This window comes from Bombina bombina, chromosome 5 (genome assembly GCF_027579735.1).
Source record: "Bombina bombina isolate aBomBom1 chromosome 5, aBomBom1.pri, whole genome shotgun sequence".
Classification (NCBI taxonomy): domain Eukaryota; kingdom Metazoa; phylum Chordata; class Amphibia; order Anura; family Bombinatoridae; genus Bombina; species Bombina bombina.
This window is the reverse complement of record NC_069503.1, coordinates 485,687,018-485,701,632: the sequence shown is the minus strand read 5'-3', so window position 1 is coordinate 485,701,632 and position 14,615 is coordinate 485,687,018. Positions and strand designations below refer to the sequence as shown.

Below are 14,615 nucleotides of genomic sequence, written 5' to 3'. Positions count from 1 at the left end.
AAAAAAGCCTAACACTACCCCCCTGAAGATCTCCCTACCTTGTCTTCACCACACCGGGCCGAACTCCTAATCCGATCCGGGCGATGTCTTGCTCCAAGCGGCAAAAGAAGAATTCTTCCTCCGGCGATGTCTTCCTCCAAGCGGCAAAGAAGAATTCTTCCTCCGGCGACGTCTTCCTCCAAGCGGCAGCAAAGTCTTCTTCCTTCCGGCAACATCTTCCATGAAGCGGCATCTTCAATCTTCTTTCTTCGCTCCGCCACCGCGGAGCATCCATCCCGGCCGACGACTGAACGACGAATGAGGTACCTTTAAAATGACGTCATCCAAGATGGCGTCCGCCGAATTCCGATTGGCTGATAGGATTCTATCAGCCAATCGGAATTAAGTTAGAAAAATCTGATTGGCTGATTGAATCAGCCAATCAGATTCAAGTTCAATCCGATTGGCTGAACCAATCAGCCAATCGGATTGAACTTGAATCTGATTGGCTGATTCAATCAGCCAATCAGATTTTTCTAACTTAATTCCGATTGGCTGATAGAATCCTATCAGCCAATCGGAATTCGGCGGACGCCATCTTGGATGACGTCATTTAAAAAGGTACCTCATTCGTCGTTCAGTCGTCGGCCGGGATGGATGCTCCGCGGCGGCGGAGCGAAGAAAGAAGATTGAAGATGCCGCTTCATGGAAGATGTTGCCGGAAGGAAGAAGACTTTGCTGCCGCTTGGAGGAAGACGTCGCCGGAGGAAGAATTCTTCTTTGCCGCTTGGAGCAAGACATCGCCCGGATCGGATTAGGAGTTCGGCCCGGTGTGGTGAAGACAAGGTAGGGAGATCTTCAGGGGGGTAGTGTTAGGCTTTTTTAAGGGGGGTTTGGGTGGGTTTAGAATAGGGGTATGTGGGTGGTGGGTTGTAATGGGGGGGGTATTGTATATGTTTTTAAATGCAAAAGAGCTGAATTCTTTGGGGCATGCCCCCACAAAAGGCCCTTTTAAGGGCTGGTAAGGTAAAGAGCTTTGAACTTGTTTTAATTTAGAATAGGGCAGGGAATTTTTTTTATTTTGGGGGGCTTTATTATTTTATTAGGGGGCTTAGAATAGGTGTAATTAGCTTAAAAATCTTGTAATCTTTTTTATTTTTTGTAATTTAGTTTAGTTTATTTAATTGTATTTTTAGATAGATATTTGTAGTTTATTTAATTTATTGATAGTGTATTTGTAACTTAGGTTAGGATTTATTTTACAGGTAATTGGGTAATTATTTTAACTAGGTTCATAACTATTTAATAGCTATTATACCTAGTTAAAATAATTAACAATTTACCTGTAAAATAAATATAAACCCTAACATAGCTACAATGTAATTATTAATTATATTGTAGCTATCTTAGGGTTTATTTTATAGGTAAGTATTTAGATTTAAATAGGAATATTTTAGTTTATAATATGAATTAGATTAATTTAATATAAATTTAGTTAGGGGTGTTAGGGTTAGATAGAGTTAATATAGTTAATATAAATACTATAGTAACTATATTAACCCTAATATAATTAGGGTTAATATAGTTAATATATATATATATATAATGTAATACCTATATTAACTATAATATACTTAGGGTTAATATAGATAATATAGCTGGCGGCGGGGTAGGTAGATTAAATTAGGGGTTAATCATTTTAATAGAGATGGCGGCGGTGTAAGGGGCTTACATTAGGGGTTAATAATATTAATATAGCTGGCGGCGGTATAGGGGGATTAGATTAGGGGTTAATAATTTTTATATAGGTGGCGGCGGTGTAAGGGGTCAGATTAGGGGATAGATAAGGTAGATGGCGGCGGTTTTAGGGGCTCACAGTAGGGGGTTAGTTTATGTAGATGGCGGCGGGGTCCGGGAGCGGCGGTTTTAGGGGTTAATAACTTTATTAGGGATTTCGTGGGGGGGGGGGGGATCGCGGTTGACAGGTAGATAGACATTGCGCATGCGTTAGGTGTTAGGTTTCTTTTCTAGTTAGTTTAGGGAGTAACGGGGCTCCAATAGTCAGCGTAAGGCTTCTTACGGCTGCTTTTTGTGGCGAGGTGAAAATGGAGTAAGATTTCTCCATTCTCGCCACGTAAGTCCTTACGCTGCATATTGGATACCAAACTGCGCTGGTTTGGTATACCTGCCTATGGCCCAAAAAACTACGGGCGACGGCAAAAATATACGCGCGTAACTTCTAGGTTACGCCGTATATGTGATACCAAACCAGCGTAAATATTGGCGTCGCCGGCTTTTGCGGGCGACGATTTTTATCGGATCGACCCCCTAGTGGTGGTTAGGAGAGATAAGTAATAAAAATTTTAATTTTCCAATTGTTCTTTTTAAGTGTTGGGGTTTGGTTTACAGGCAGAGATAAAATAAGTGTGTGTACAGAAAGAAATACAATAATGAAATCTAATTTCCATGCAAACTGAACCCATTTGATGAGTTGTAGTTTCAAGGAACACCTGCTATTTCATATATAAAAATAAATCTACAGGCAATTCCTTGTACATTTTATACTCTATTTTATACTAAGTCATTGGAAACACATTAAGGGGGAACAAATTTATAGTACACTGTCCTTTTAACAACAACATCAAGAACTGTTAAATATGCTATGTAGACCTTGCACAGAGCATACATAATCATTGCCTTTGCATCAAGCACATGCACATTTTTATTTAAAAGCATACTATTGCCTTTCATGAAAAATACATGTCAGGGTTCTTAAACAAAACATCTTTAAACAGCCCTGAAAACAGCCCTGACATATATATTTTTCATATGCGTCCCTTTTTAAAGCGGCAATATGGTCCCCCTAATTAAGAAACACAATGTGGGGTCTACTCTCTTTTATGAAAACTGCGTGTAATTTAAAGATTTTTTATTATTAATAGGTACTTTGTTCTCTTGGTATCCTTTGTTCAAAAGCATATGTACAGGTACATATCCTCAGCAGCAATGTACTACTGGGAGCTAGCTGGTGATTGTTGGCTATATACATTTGATACTTGTCATTGGCTCACCAGATGTATGCAACTAGCTCCCTGTACTGCACTGCTCCTCTGGAGCTGACTAACTGTGTGTTCAATCACTATGAAGGGGCTAAACACAGTTATGTAGAATCACTTGTGATCTAGCACAGAGTATTTTCTTTGTACACATTCATGTCCCTTTAACTATTTAACAGATTAACAGGCTATACAGAGGAATTAGCATCGTTATGTGTAGACTAAAAATGATGTAGCCAATATACTGAGTTATACCATAATACCGATTTTCAATTTGTTCAGCCATCGAAAGTAAGTTACAAAACCGCAGAACAGGCCGTCAAAAAGTCTCACAGCAGCGACACAGAGGACAATAAAGGCTGGGGTTTGATTAAATTAAAATTATAAATGATAAATGGGAAATATACATTTTTAACAATAGCTCAACAATATGAAATTAGAGAAGTAAAATAAATACATAAATAGCAAGGATAAGAGCCAAATGAAAAGGATATACAATTTAAATGGACAAAGCACCTTGATATTTTATATACACGTTTAATTATGTATAATGAAACAACTTTGCAATAGATTTTCATTATTTATTTTACACATTTTTATGTAAATTTATCTCTGAAAATTAAAGGGACACTGAACCCAAATGTTTTCTTTCGTGATTCCGATAGAGCATGCAATTTTAAGCAACTTTCTAATTTACTCCTATTAGCAATTTTTCTTTGTTCTTTTGCTATCTTTATTTGAAAAAGAAGGCATTTAAGCTATTTTTTGGTGCAGACCCTGGACAGCACTTGTTTATTGGTGGGTGAATTTATCCACCAATCAGCAAGATTAACCCAGGTTGTTCGCCAAAAATGGGCCGGCATCCAAACTTACATTTTTTGCATTTCAAATAAAGATACCAAGAGAATGAAGAAAATTTGATAATAGGAGTAAATTAGAAAGTTGCTTAAAATTGCATGCTCTATCTGAATAACAAAAGAAAACATTTGGATTCAGTGTCCCTTTAATCAATTTCTAATTCTCAGAACTTGAAATGCATCCTGACTTCTCAGGGATAGCTCTGCTACATATCTGCCCCGATCTGTCTTTAACTGATAACTGCAAAACAATGTATTTTATTCTAACTTTATGACAGTCACTAGCCTTGTTGTCTGTGGACTAAAGCCCAGATTGGCTCCCTCAAATAAGGCAATTGGTGGGTGGAGTTTGGCTATGGAAAAAAGTGCAATTAAAAAGGATGTTAATTTGTTTTAAAAACATCAATACTTGGCTGATGTTTTTCTATAACAGCACAACAGAAATGTCTTATAATTACAAGGTGTTAACTGCCCCTTTAAAATTAAAATCAAATATTCAGCTTAAAAAAAAAAAAAAAGTGAAATACAGAGATGCACTTTAAAGGGATATAAAAACAGTCTGCTTCATTGTTGAAATAAAAAAGCACTAAGTGGCTTTTACTTAAAGGGCCACTGTAAGTAAATATTTTCTATGCCTGTTACTAACTAACTACCCCAAATACGCTTTTTATCAATAGCATTTCATTAACATATCTCTACCGTATATCAGAATTCTTGTCTGCAAATTTAATTGTTTTCCAAACCCACTCCGTGGGTATCCTTTGCTCTGTACCAATCCGTTTACAATACCTAGGTTTCAAAATGGCGCTTTAAACACAATTTCATTGGTTTAAGTATTTTGAACACACAGTGCTGAAAATAGTGGGCAGGATAATGTGACATCATCGGGGAATAAAATATATAACTTTTATAACGTTATGAAACTTCATTTTGGATAAAATATAGGTCAGTAGGTTTTAATTAATGTTTATTAACTTTAATATGTTAGTTGTTTGTCTTAAAAATTATAACAGAAAGTAATCCTTTAATAGAAATCTGTGCTATTTGTATTATTCATCATTTCCAAATTGATTTTTATTTTAATGTTGTGCAGTGTCCATTACTTTGTGTCACAGCCCCACAAGGGGACTGGGATCCCTACAGATAGGCTAAATAACAGTTTTTAATTTGAAATGTTGCAGGAGACATAATCTAGCTGCAGTCAGTTTATTGCCCATTTTCAGTTAAGGATTTTTGCTGCAAATGTCTGCTTGTCAGTAGTAGGTAGTGGCTACACTGAGAATTTTTAAGTGTGCATTTAGCAAAAAAAAAAACAAAAAAAACAAAGTAAGAATCTGTTGCTTTTAACATTTAATTTTTTTTCAACCAAAGGAACACTGTTTTTATCCCTTTAAGAAAGCAACAAAGGAAAGAACGTGTCTTGAAGATTAAACCAGTCCAGTAACTTAAAAGTAGAGTAACAGCATTACATTATAGCGAGTATTTTTTAAGGAGGAACTTGAAATGCGCATGAATCTGAAGAGAGATATGAGTGACATATTTGGTCTTAAAAAGATGTAACAGTGAAAAAAATGAAATACTTTAATGTGTTAGATATTATCGCACTGTTGCTTGTATATAACTATGGGGTCGATCACAATCCTTTAGAAAAGTTTATCAAATTATTTATCTACGTAAATAACCCACAAAATTTATTGATGAATTGTGTCCAAAAAAAATAATATTTAGATTTCTAGAGGATTGTTATCGACCCCTGAACACATCTGCTGAGCCAATGACAAGAGGGATGTGTGTGCAGCCCACCAATCACCACCTAGCTCACAGTAGTACATTGCCGCTCTTGAGCCTATCTAGGAATGCTTTTCAACAAAGGAGCAAAGCAAAGAGAAGTAATTTAAAAAAGTCTCTTAAAAACGCCTGCTCTCTCTGAACCATGAATGTTTTAATCTTCCAGTGACTGGATGATTACTAATCGTCCAGGTGACCCACTGAATGCAAGGCTTTACAACCGAAGGCTATGTACAAAGCATAGACAAGTGACTAGCAATAGAGTGGGCACATGCCTTTTTAAAAGTCATTGCTCAAGCACATTTTTTTTTTTTTTTTTTTTTTTTAACAGAACTGCTTTTTAAATTGGAAATATAATTTACAAATGTTTTCAGGTCAGCGCTTGACAAACACCAGGTGTTAAAGGGACATGCCTTCTAAGATGTCACTTCTAGCTTCAAACTTTCTGGAGTATTCTGCATATATCTATACATAAATTCCTTAAAAGGGGACATGAAATGTAATTTTTTTAATGATTCACATAGAGCTTACAATTAAAAAACAAAACAAAAAACTCCAATCCAATTCACTTCTGTAATAGGAAGAAAAGGAAGGAAAAAAATAAAATAAAAAAAACAGTTTACCTTTTTCTTTTGGTATCCTTTATTGAAACGTTCCTTTCCGTGAAAGCATAATGAGTTAGACTCAAAAGGGGGCATGTGTCTTGGGCACCATATGGTATCAATGTTTGCAACAATGTTACATATATAGTTCTCAGGACACAATATGCTCTCTTGTAAATGTAAGCAAAATCTTAAAAGGGACAGCAGCACCAATATTAAACTTTTGTGGTTCAGAGAGAGCATGACATTTTAAACAACTTCCTAATTTACTTCTATTAGGAAATTTGTTCATCCAGGAGCAGGAAAGCCCTGCTGGGAGCTAGCTGGTAATTGGTATCTGCATATATGCCTCCGGTCATTGGCTCACCAGATGTGTACAGCTAGCTCCCCGTAATGCATGGCTGCTCCTAAGTCTACTCTCAACAAAGGATACCAATAGATCAAAGCAAATTTAATAATAGAAGTAGATTGTAATACTGCACGCTCTATCTAAATAATGAAAGTTTAATTTCACATTACTGTCTCTTTAATTTTTATTTCCATGTCCTTTTAAACCTAACATTTTATTTATATCTCCGGATGAAGAAAAAAAAAAATATATTTTAATTGTAACAATATGTATTTTCAAATTTAACATTTTCTGATCATGAAATCAAATCTGACTGATGTGCGTCATTAGTGTACTGAATTTAAAAAGGGATAGTATAGTCAAAATTAAACTTTCATGATTCAGATAGAACATGCAATTTTAAACAACTTTCTAATTTACTCCTATTATTAATTTTTCTTTTCTCTCCAAGTATCTTTATTTGAATGTAAGCATAGGAGCCGGCCCATTTTTTGGTTCAGCACCTGGGTAGCGCTTGCTGATTTGTGGCTACATTTAGCCACCAATAAGCAGGCGTTACCCATGTCCTGTTCCAAAAATGGGCCGGCTCCTATGCTTACAGTTTTGTTTTTTTCAAATAAAGATACCAAGAGAATGAAGAAAAATTGATAATAGGATTAAATTAGAAAGTTGTTTAAAATTGCAGGCTCTATCTGAATCATGAAAGTTTAATTTTGACTAGACTATCCCTTTAATTAAGATGGTTGCTTGCACAACAGTGAACAGTGAGCGGTGAGTGTGGGGGGCGCTTCAGCTTTTGGCGTCTACAGTCACTTGAGCTGTAAATCCAGCCCTGATAGTGAATAGACTAGACACAGTAACAGGGAGTTATAAATGCTCATGCCCAGAACCGTCAGAAGAAAACCTAGGTTTTGAAAATTCTCTGCTCTTATCACACTGGGGGCAGGGCTACACTGAGAATCTCTAAGTACTAATTTTCTCAAGAAAACATGTAAGTTATTTGCTGTTTTACTCAATCCGTTTCTTTTTATATATTTGATAAACATATTTCTTTTTACCAAAGAAGCACTGTTTAGAATCAATTTAAGGTTAAAGGGACATGAAAGCCAAATTATTTTTATTTCAGGATTCAAATATTGCTTGTTGATTTTAAACAACTTTCCTATTTACTTCTATTATCTAATTTTGCTTCATTTTCTTTTCATCCTCTGTTGAAGAAGCAGCAATTCACTACTGGGAGCTACCTGTATGCATTTGGGAGCCAATACCATTAGGTATATATGTGCAGCCACCAATCATCAGCTCCTGGGTTTACCTAGGTATCCTTTTCAACAAAGGCTACCAAAAAAACAAAACAAACAAAATTAGAAGTAAATTGGAAAGTTGTTTAAAATCATATGTTCTATTTGCATCATGAAAGAAATAAAATTGGGTTTCATGTTCCTTTAAAGGGAGAGATTGTACATTTGGCATTACAGGGCCCTTCATGACAGCGATAATAAACATTTACTCACACCCCACAGCTATCATAAAAGCAGCGGGATACCAATCAAAACCCATAGATATTCGAGGTGGAACTAGACAGGGGTTCCCCCTTTCTCCGCTGTTATTCGCAATGTGTATAGAGCCTTTGGCTGCTATAATTCGCGAATCCCCAGATATTCGCAGCGTCAAATTGAAACAAAATGAGTATAAACTTTCTCTATTTGCGGATGACATACTTCTAACATTAACTAAATCCCTCTTGTCTTTACCAAATTTATACAACACCCTTCAAAAGTTTTCAGATATCTCGGGCTATAAGATTAACTTGGACAAATGTGAGGGATTGCCAATTGCTCTTCCCAGACATACTCAGGAACTAATTGAGGCAAATTTTACCTTCACTTGGGCAAAAAAGGCGATACAATATTTAGGAGTCAAAATATCTCATGATTACAATGAGCTATATAAATTAAACTACATTCCCTTGTATAAGAAAATTAGGTCTGATTTGAGTAGATGGAAACGCCTTTCTGCCATTAAGATGACCATACTCCTGAAATTATCTCTTCAGGGCCTTACCGATTAGGATACCCCACCCCCCAGATTTACATAGACTACAAAAGGATTTAACAGGCAACAATATAGCTAGGATAGCTTCAAGGACATTGCAACAACATAAACAAGTGGGGGGAGTGGGTGTTCCCAATGTGACGGAATATTATCAGGCAGCACGGCTAGCCCAAAAAGTATTATTGAATAAAAATTCAAGTGACATTATATGGACTACATTAGAGGCTGAACTGGGAGGGCACCCCAATCCATCAGACATACTTTGGGACTCAACCCCAGGGCACACTAAACAAACAACTGTCCTATTGGTCACTAAAAAGACACTACAGATCTGGTCTACACTGACTAGATCCTACACTTGATCCCACAAGACACAACGATCAGACCGGTTAAGACCCTGCTACCAAAAGGAATTTCAGTATCAACTAGGGAAATGGCAAAATAAAGGGCTTTATAGGGTGGCGGACATACTAGAAAGTGGTAGGATTTTATTGTTTAACCAAGTTCAGGAGAGACTTCGACCCCATAGCTTGCAATGTTTTTTATATTTACAAGTGTCATCAGCAATACATAGCTATTTACACCTCCCTTCCACAAGAAAGTTAACCATACTAGAACACTTTAGTAGCAACAAGAATAGGAATAAGAAAATTATCTCACAACTATATTTGGCCATATAAAAGATTCGATACAACTCTAAAAACCCTCTGGGAAAAGAATTTAGGCAGAGAGCTTCTGTTGGGAGACTGGGATACCATAATCCAAGATTCCAGCAAGGGACTGATTAGCGCAGACTTAAAAAAAAAACTGTATCAAGACTCCTATTAAAACCTCACATTTCTCATAACCATAACACACACCATGTCGGAACGTGCCTCATGGATTCAGGGCACAAACAACAATTTTCAGAGAGAGTAATGAGGAGTTTGGGCCCTCATAGTGATTAGGTCATAGTAGGGTTAGGATCAGGGTTGAGGTGAAGATTGATTTGACTACCCCCAGTGCTGCTCAACAAAAAGCTTTTTCATAAGGTAATTTTCTTACCTAATACTTCCAACAACCTGCAATTACATATAATGTTGGAAAACAAGTTTATGGTTTGGACATTTTTAGTATAAGTTAATGTTATTTCTGTTTGAACATGATTGGTTTATCTACATTTTTATGTACCTTTTTTTTTTTCTGGTCATGATGCTCTTTATAACCACGTGCAGAGCTACTGGACTATAATGGACAACAACGTGGAGAGGCCCAGATCTCGGCCTAGGGGCTTTCCGGAAAGTAAAGTAGCACACTGTTTTGATACATATCTGGTAAATGATATACCGAGTTAGTACTTGAAACTGGGCTAATGATTGCCAGATGATATCTATTGTTCATATATGTTGTTGTGATGTAGATGTTGTTAACAAAGAAAACAATAAAAAATTATTTCAACTAAAGGGACACTGTACACTAAATTTGTCTTTGCATAAAGGTTTTGTAGATGATCCATTTATATAGCCCATCTGGGACGGTTTTTTTAGACTCCTAACAAAGCCCCAACGTTTTAGATGCATACTGATGTCTACAGACTCCTAGTTGTGTAATGAGTATTTTCATAAGGCAGGGGAGGGGGGTGTCTGCTCTTCCTGCTTTCTCAGCCCATTTGAGTTGGTGTTCCAGCCTAACCTCATCAACAGCGCTAAACTGGGAGTTTCTAAGTAAGTTTTTAAAAGGTTTTATACTGGATTTTTAAGTCAGCATCTGTGCATATTCTTCTTTATAGTAGTGATTATTACAGGGAGTTATACGAAAATTGGTGTATAATGTCCATTTAAAGGGACATTAAACCCAACATTTTTCTTTCATGATTCAGATAGAGAATACAATTTTTAACAACATTCCAATTTACTTCTATTATCTAATTTGCTTCATTCTTTAGATATCCTTTGTTGAAGAAATAGCAATGCACATGAGTGAGCCAATCACACGAGGAATCTATGTGCATCCACCAATCAGCAGCTACTGAGCCTATCTGGATATACTTTCCAGCAAAGGATATCAAGAGAATGAAGCAAATTTGATAATAGAAGTAAATTAAAAAATTGTTTAAAATTGCATGCTCTATCTAAACCATGAAAGAAAAAAATTGGGTTTCATGTCCCTTTAAGTTTGCTGGCACAACAGTGAAATAACAGCAATGTAGGTGGGTGGCAGCCATCTTTGTTAAGGCCGCCACAAGCATTGCGCATGCATTGGGGAAGCCGGATGTCGCACATGTGCAATGCTTGTGGCAACTGTAATCTAAGTTAAGGTCACCGGCTGGCCGGTATTTATTATAGGCAAAGACAGACGCCCCTCTATTGAGGGTGCCCATAGGCACGTGCTCTCTCTGCCTCATTATAAATCTGGCCTGTTCACAGAAGTTTTATGACATCAGGCTAAGATAAGCTTTTCTGCAAAGGCCTCCTCCTCCTTGTAGGGCTGTGACAGGAAGCACAAATGTAGTGTAAAAAAAAAAAAAAAAAAGGTAAAATCCATTTAAATAGATGAATACAGTACATATTGCAATTAGTTCTATTAAGTATAGGCAACTGCTTAGTGCTATTCTTATGCCAACAATGAAACAGACTGTTTAATATCCCTTTAAACAATACATTCTAAACCACTTGTAGTGTACATGGCAGGATTCACAAAGCTAACCCTGCACCATACTTGTCCCTAATTGACAGGGGAGATAAGATATAAACTGCAAAACATAATAACAGCGCCAAGTCTGGCTTTGCTACGTCAAAAAAGGAAAAGTAGTGGGTGAAGTATTAAAATTTTGCATCAAACAAGATGATAATCCATTTAAAACATTTTTCATACTCGCCCGGAATGCTAGTTTATTGCAAGGCGCCAGAAAACTGTTTTAAATTACGTGGTGTCTACTATCCCTTTGGAATTTAAAGAACAGTACACTGTAAAGTTGTTTTTATATTAATGTATTATCAATGTCTTGTTATACCAGTGGCAGAGTATAGAATTAGAAGAAATTGCATTTTTCAGTTTATTTGTGTAAATGAAGTAGCTGGTTTTGTGCTTTTAAACCACAGCCTATTACAGTGGGTTGAGTTTCAGTTAATATCATATATCATTGTTATAACTTTGTGTATACACACTAGCTTCCTTATCTTATATTTGTCTGGAAAACCAAAGATCAATACTTAGAGAGAACAATGGAAAATTATTTTATTAGTTAAAGGGACACTGAACCCAAAAATTTTTTTTCGTGATTCAAATAGAGCATGCAATTTTAAGCAACTTTCTAATTTACTCCTATTAAATTTTCTTCATTTTCTTGGTATCTTTATTTCAAATGCAATAATGTAAGTTTAGATGAAGGCCCATTTTTGGTGAACAACCTAGGTTGTTCTTGCTGATTGGTGGATAAATTCATACACCATAAAAAAGTGCTGTCCAGAGTCTGAACCAAAAAAGAAGCTTAGATGCCTTCTTTTTCAAATAAAGATAGCAAGTGAACGAAGAAAATTTGATAATAGGCGTAAATGAGAAAGTTGCTTAAAATTGCATGCTCTATCTGAATCATGAAAGAAAACATTTGGGTTTAGTGTCCCTTAAACTATCCTGCACCCCACTGGCAGTGTCATTTCTTCTGCTGGCTGTGTTTACTTAGGCTATTTAATAGCTGACACTCCAGTATCAAAACTTTTAGTATAGGTTAGGATACCATAGGCTAAAATAGCTATTTCAAATGCCAAAATAGGGGTAAAGGAGCTACTTGTAAAGAATTGAATACACTCCAGCAGGTAAAATGGTTCATTGGGAACAATTTAAAGGGGATACTTTTTTGGAGTGAACTGTCCCTTTAAGAATACCTAAGATATGCATAAGGATATCCCAAGAATTACACTTCGGAAAGAAATATAGGCAGACTGGATAGGCAATCTGGTTATCTACCATCAAGATTTATATATGTATCTAAACTCCCTGCATTGCAAGGCAAACGTTATTTTATATACAAAATGCTTGGCTCTTCCTACCAAGGGAAGGGATTCTATTAAGAGTCCAGTCAATGCCAGCATTTTTTGGCTCAATTAAAAAGGGACACAAACACACATTTTTTTCTTTCACGATTCAGATAGAGCATGTAATTTTAAGCAACTTTCTAATTTCCTCCTATTATGTTTTCTTTGTTCTCTTGCTATCTTTATTTGAAAAAGCAGAAATGTGTAAGCATAGGAGCCGGCCCATTTTTGGTTCAGCTGCTTGGTAGTGCTTGCTGATTGGTGGCTATATTTACCCACTAATCATCAGGTGCTACCCAGAACTGAACCAAAAATGGGCTGGCTCCTAAGCTTAAATTACTGCTTTTTCAAATAAAGATAGCAAGAGAACAAAGAAAAAAATATAATAGGACTAAATTAGAAAGATGCTTAAAATTACATGCTCTATCTGAATCGTGAAAGAAAAAAAAAAGGGGTTTGTGTCCCTTTAAGTTAATTTTGAAAACAATAAAAAACCATGCAAGCAAAAACCAAACTAAGTTTTATACCCCATTAGGGAGGTATTTCACCATTTTCCCATGAAGGTAACCTCAGTGAAGATGCATGATCATTACTTACATTGGGTTCCATCTCTCCTCCAGCCTTCGGTGTAGGGAAATCTTATCACTCAGGTAGATATTTATCTGGTGCTTCCTGATGCTTTCTTCCTCCAGCTCTTTCTCTTTCCCCTCTAGGTTGAGTTTCACGGCCCGGCCCATCTCACCCAGGGCATCGGGATTCAAAGGTGGCTTCTCATAAACTGGCCTCTTTAACTGTTCCAAGTCCAGAGAGGGCTGCTCTCCATCATTTGCTGCCCTGCGGTCACGTGGCTCTTGTAACTCATTGTCATTTGAATAGTGGCTACTGCTATCATCTCCATTTCTACTAAGCAGCATAATGCCAAGAACTATAATGCTTATCATAGTCGCCACTAGACAAAGTCCCTTCCTCCTCCTCCATGGTACCCAAATACCCCCTAAATAAGGGCGTCTCTTAACCATTCTCTGAACCAAACTTTGTGCACTCACACTTTTATAACCAGAGCTTAAAACAAAACAAAAATAATCCACAACCAGGTGTAAAAAATAAAATGACAGTTTCCAAAATATTTTTAAATTTTCTTATTGTAACTTTCCTGCAGATTTGTTTAAATGTTACATACACTAGTGTATTGCAGACTGCAAAGTCTCTGTTCTGTACATTTAAAAAAACATCAAATTATATCAATTGCACAGAATTTAACTAATGTGTAAAAAAAAAAAAAAATATGTGAGGAGCCAATTAGTTGCCTACATTTACACTAACCATAAGCAGGCGTTTTAAAACCTTTGTTTCTGTAAATATTTTTATACATAAATTACCTTTTATACAGAATATATTTTGAAAGTATTGATTTCAAAGAAAGTCTAAATTACTTGAGTAGTGCAGAAAGTACAAATAAGGGTGTGTAACTACTATTAAGTGTGTACAAAGAAAACTACTAACTAAAGAAAAGAGAAATATTATTATAGAAAATATATATAACATTCACTGTAAAGTGAGCACTTGCATACAACAGTCTCAAAATAATTTAGAAGTCAAATAACCAGGATCTGCTACACATACACACTTAGCCAGGGCTATACTCCTCATACATTTATACAGCATACAATTGTTACTAGCTTCTTAATAACTTCCTCTTTTTCCACTCTTTTAGGGACATTACACTTTAGTTACGTTCTGTCCTTTAATGCATTCCGTTTTTTGTTTCTTATGTTCTGCTCTTCAGTCCAGAAGTGAGTGAGCTCCCTTCTCCTGTGGGAGTCTGTGAGCTAAACTCAAGCAGCGGGCACAACCTCCAGATCACATACCTCCTCCCAACCTGTGTGAAAAGTCCCAGCACTTCTTCCTGTTCCTTC

The 14,615-nt window shown here is 36.4% G+C and overlaps 1 protein-coding gene and 1 long non-coding RNA gene across 2 annotated transcripts in view; one reads left to right on the top strand and one right to left on the bottom strand.

The window, feature by feature from the left end:
- LOC128660505 (uncharacterized) overlaps positions 1-9,973 on the top strand; it is an 80,233-nt gene extending 70,260 nt beyond the window's left edge. Inside the window, exon 4 of the long non-coding RNA XR_008402538.1 lies at positions 9,901-9,973. This is a non-coding gene — a long non-coding RNA (uncharacterized LOC128660505). The remainder of the gene's footprint in view (positions 1-9,900) is intronic.
- Positions 1-14,615, bottom strand: part of GALNT12 (polypeptide N-acetylgalactosaminyltransferase 12) — a 109,829-nt gene extending 95,214 nt beyond the window's left edge. Inside the window, exon 1 of the mRNA XM_053714401.1 lies at positions 13,297-14,615. Within this exon, the coding sequence (XP_053570376.1) occupies positions 13,297-13,718 (422 nt within the window). The 5' untranslated portion in view covers positions 13,719-14,615. The remainder of the gene's footprint in view (positions 1-13,296) is intronic.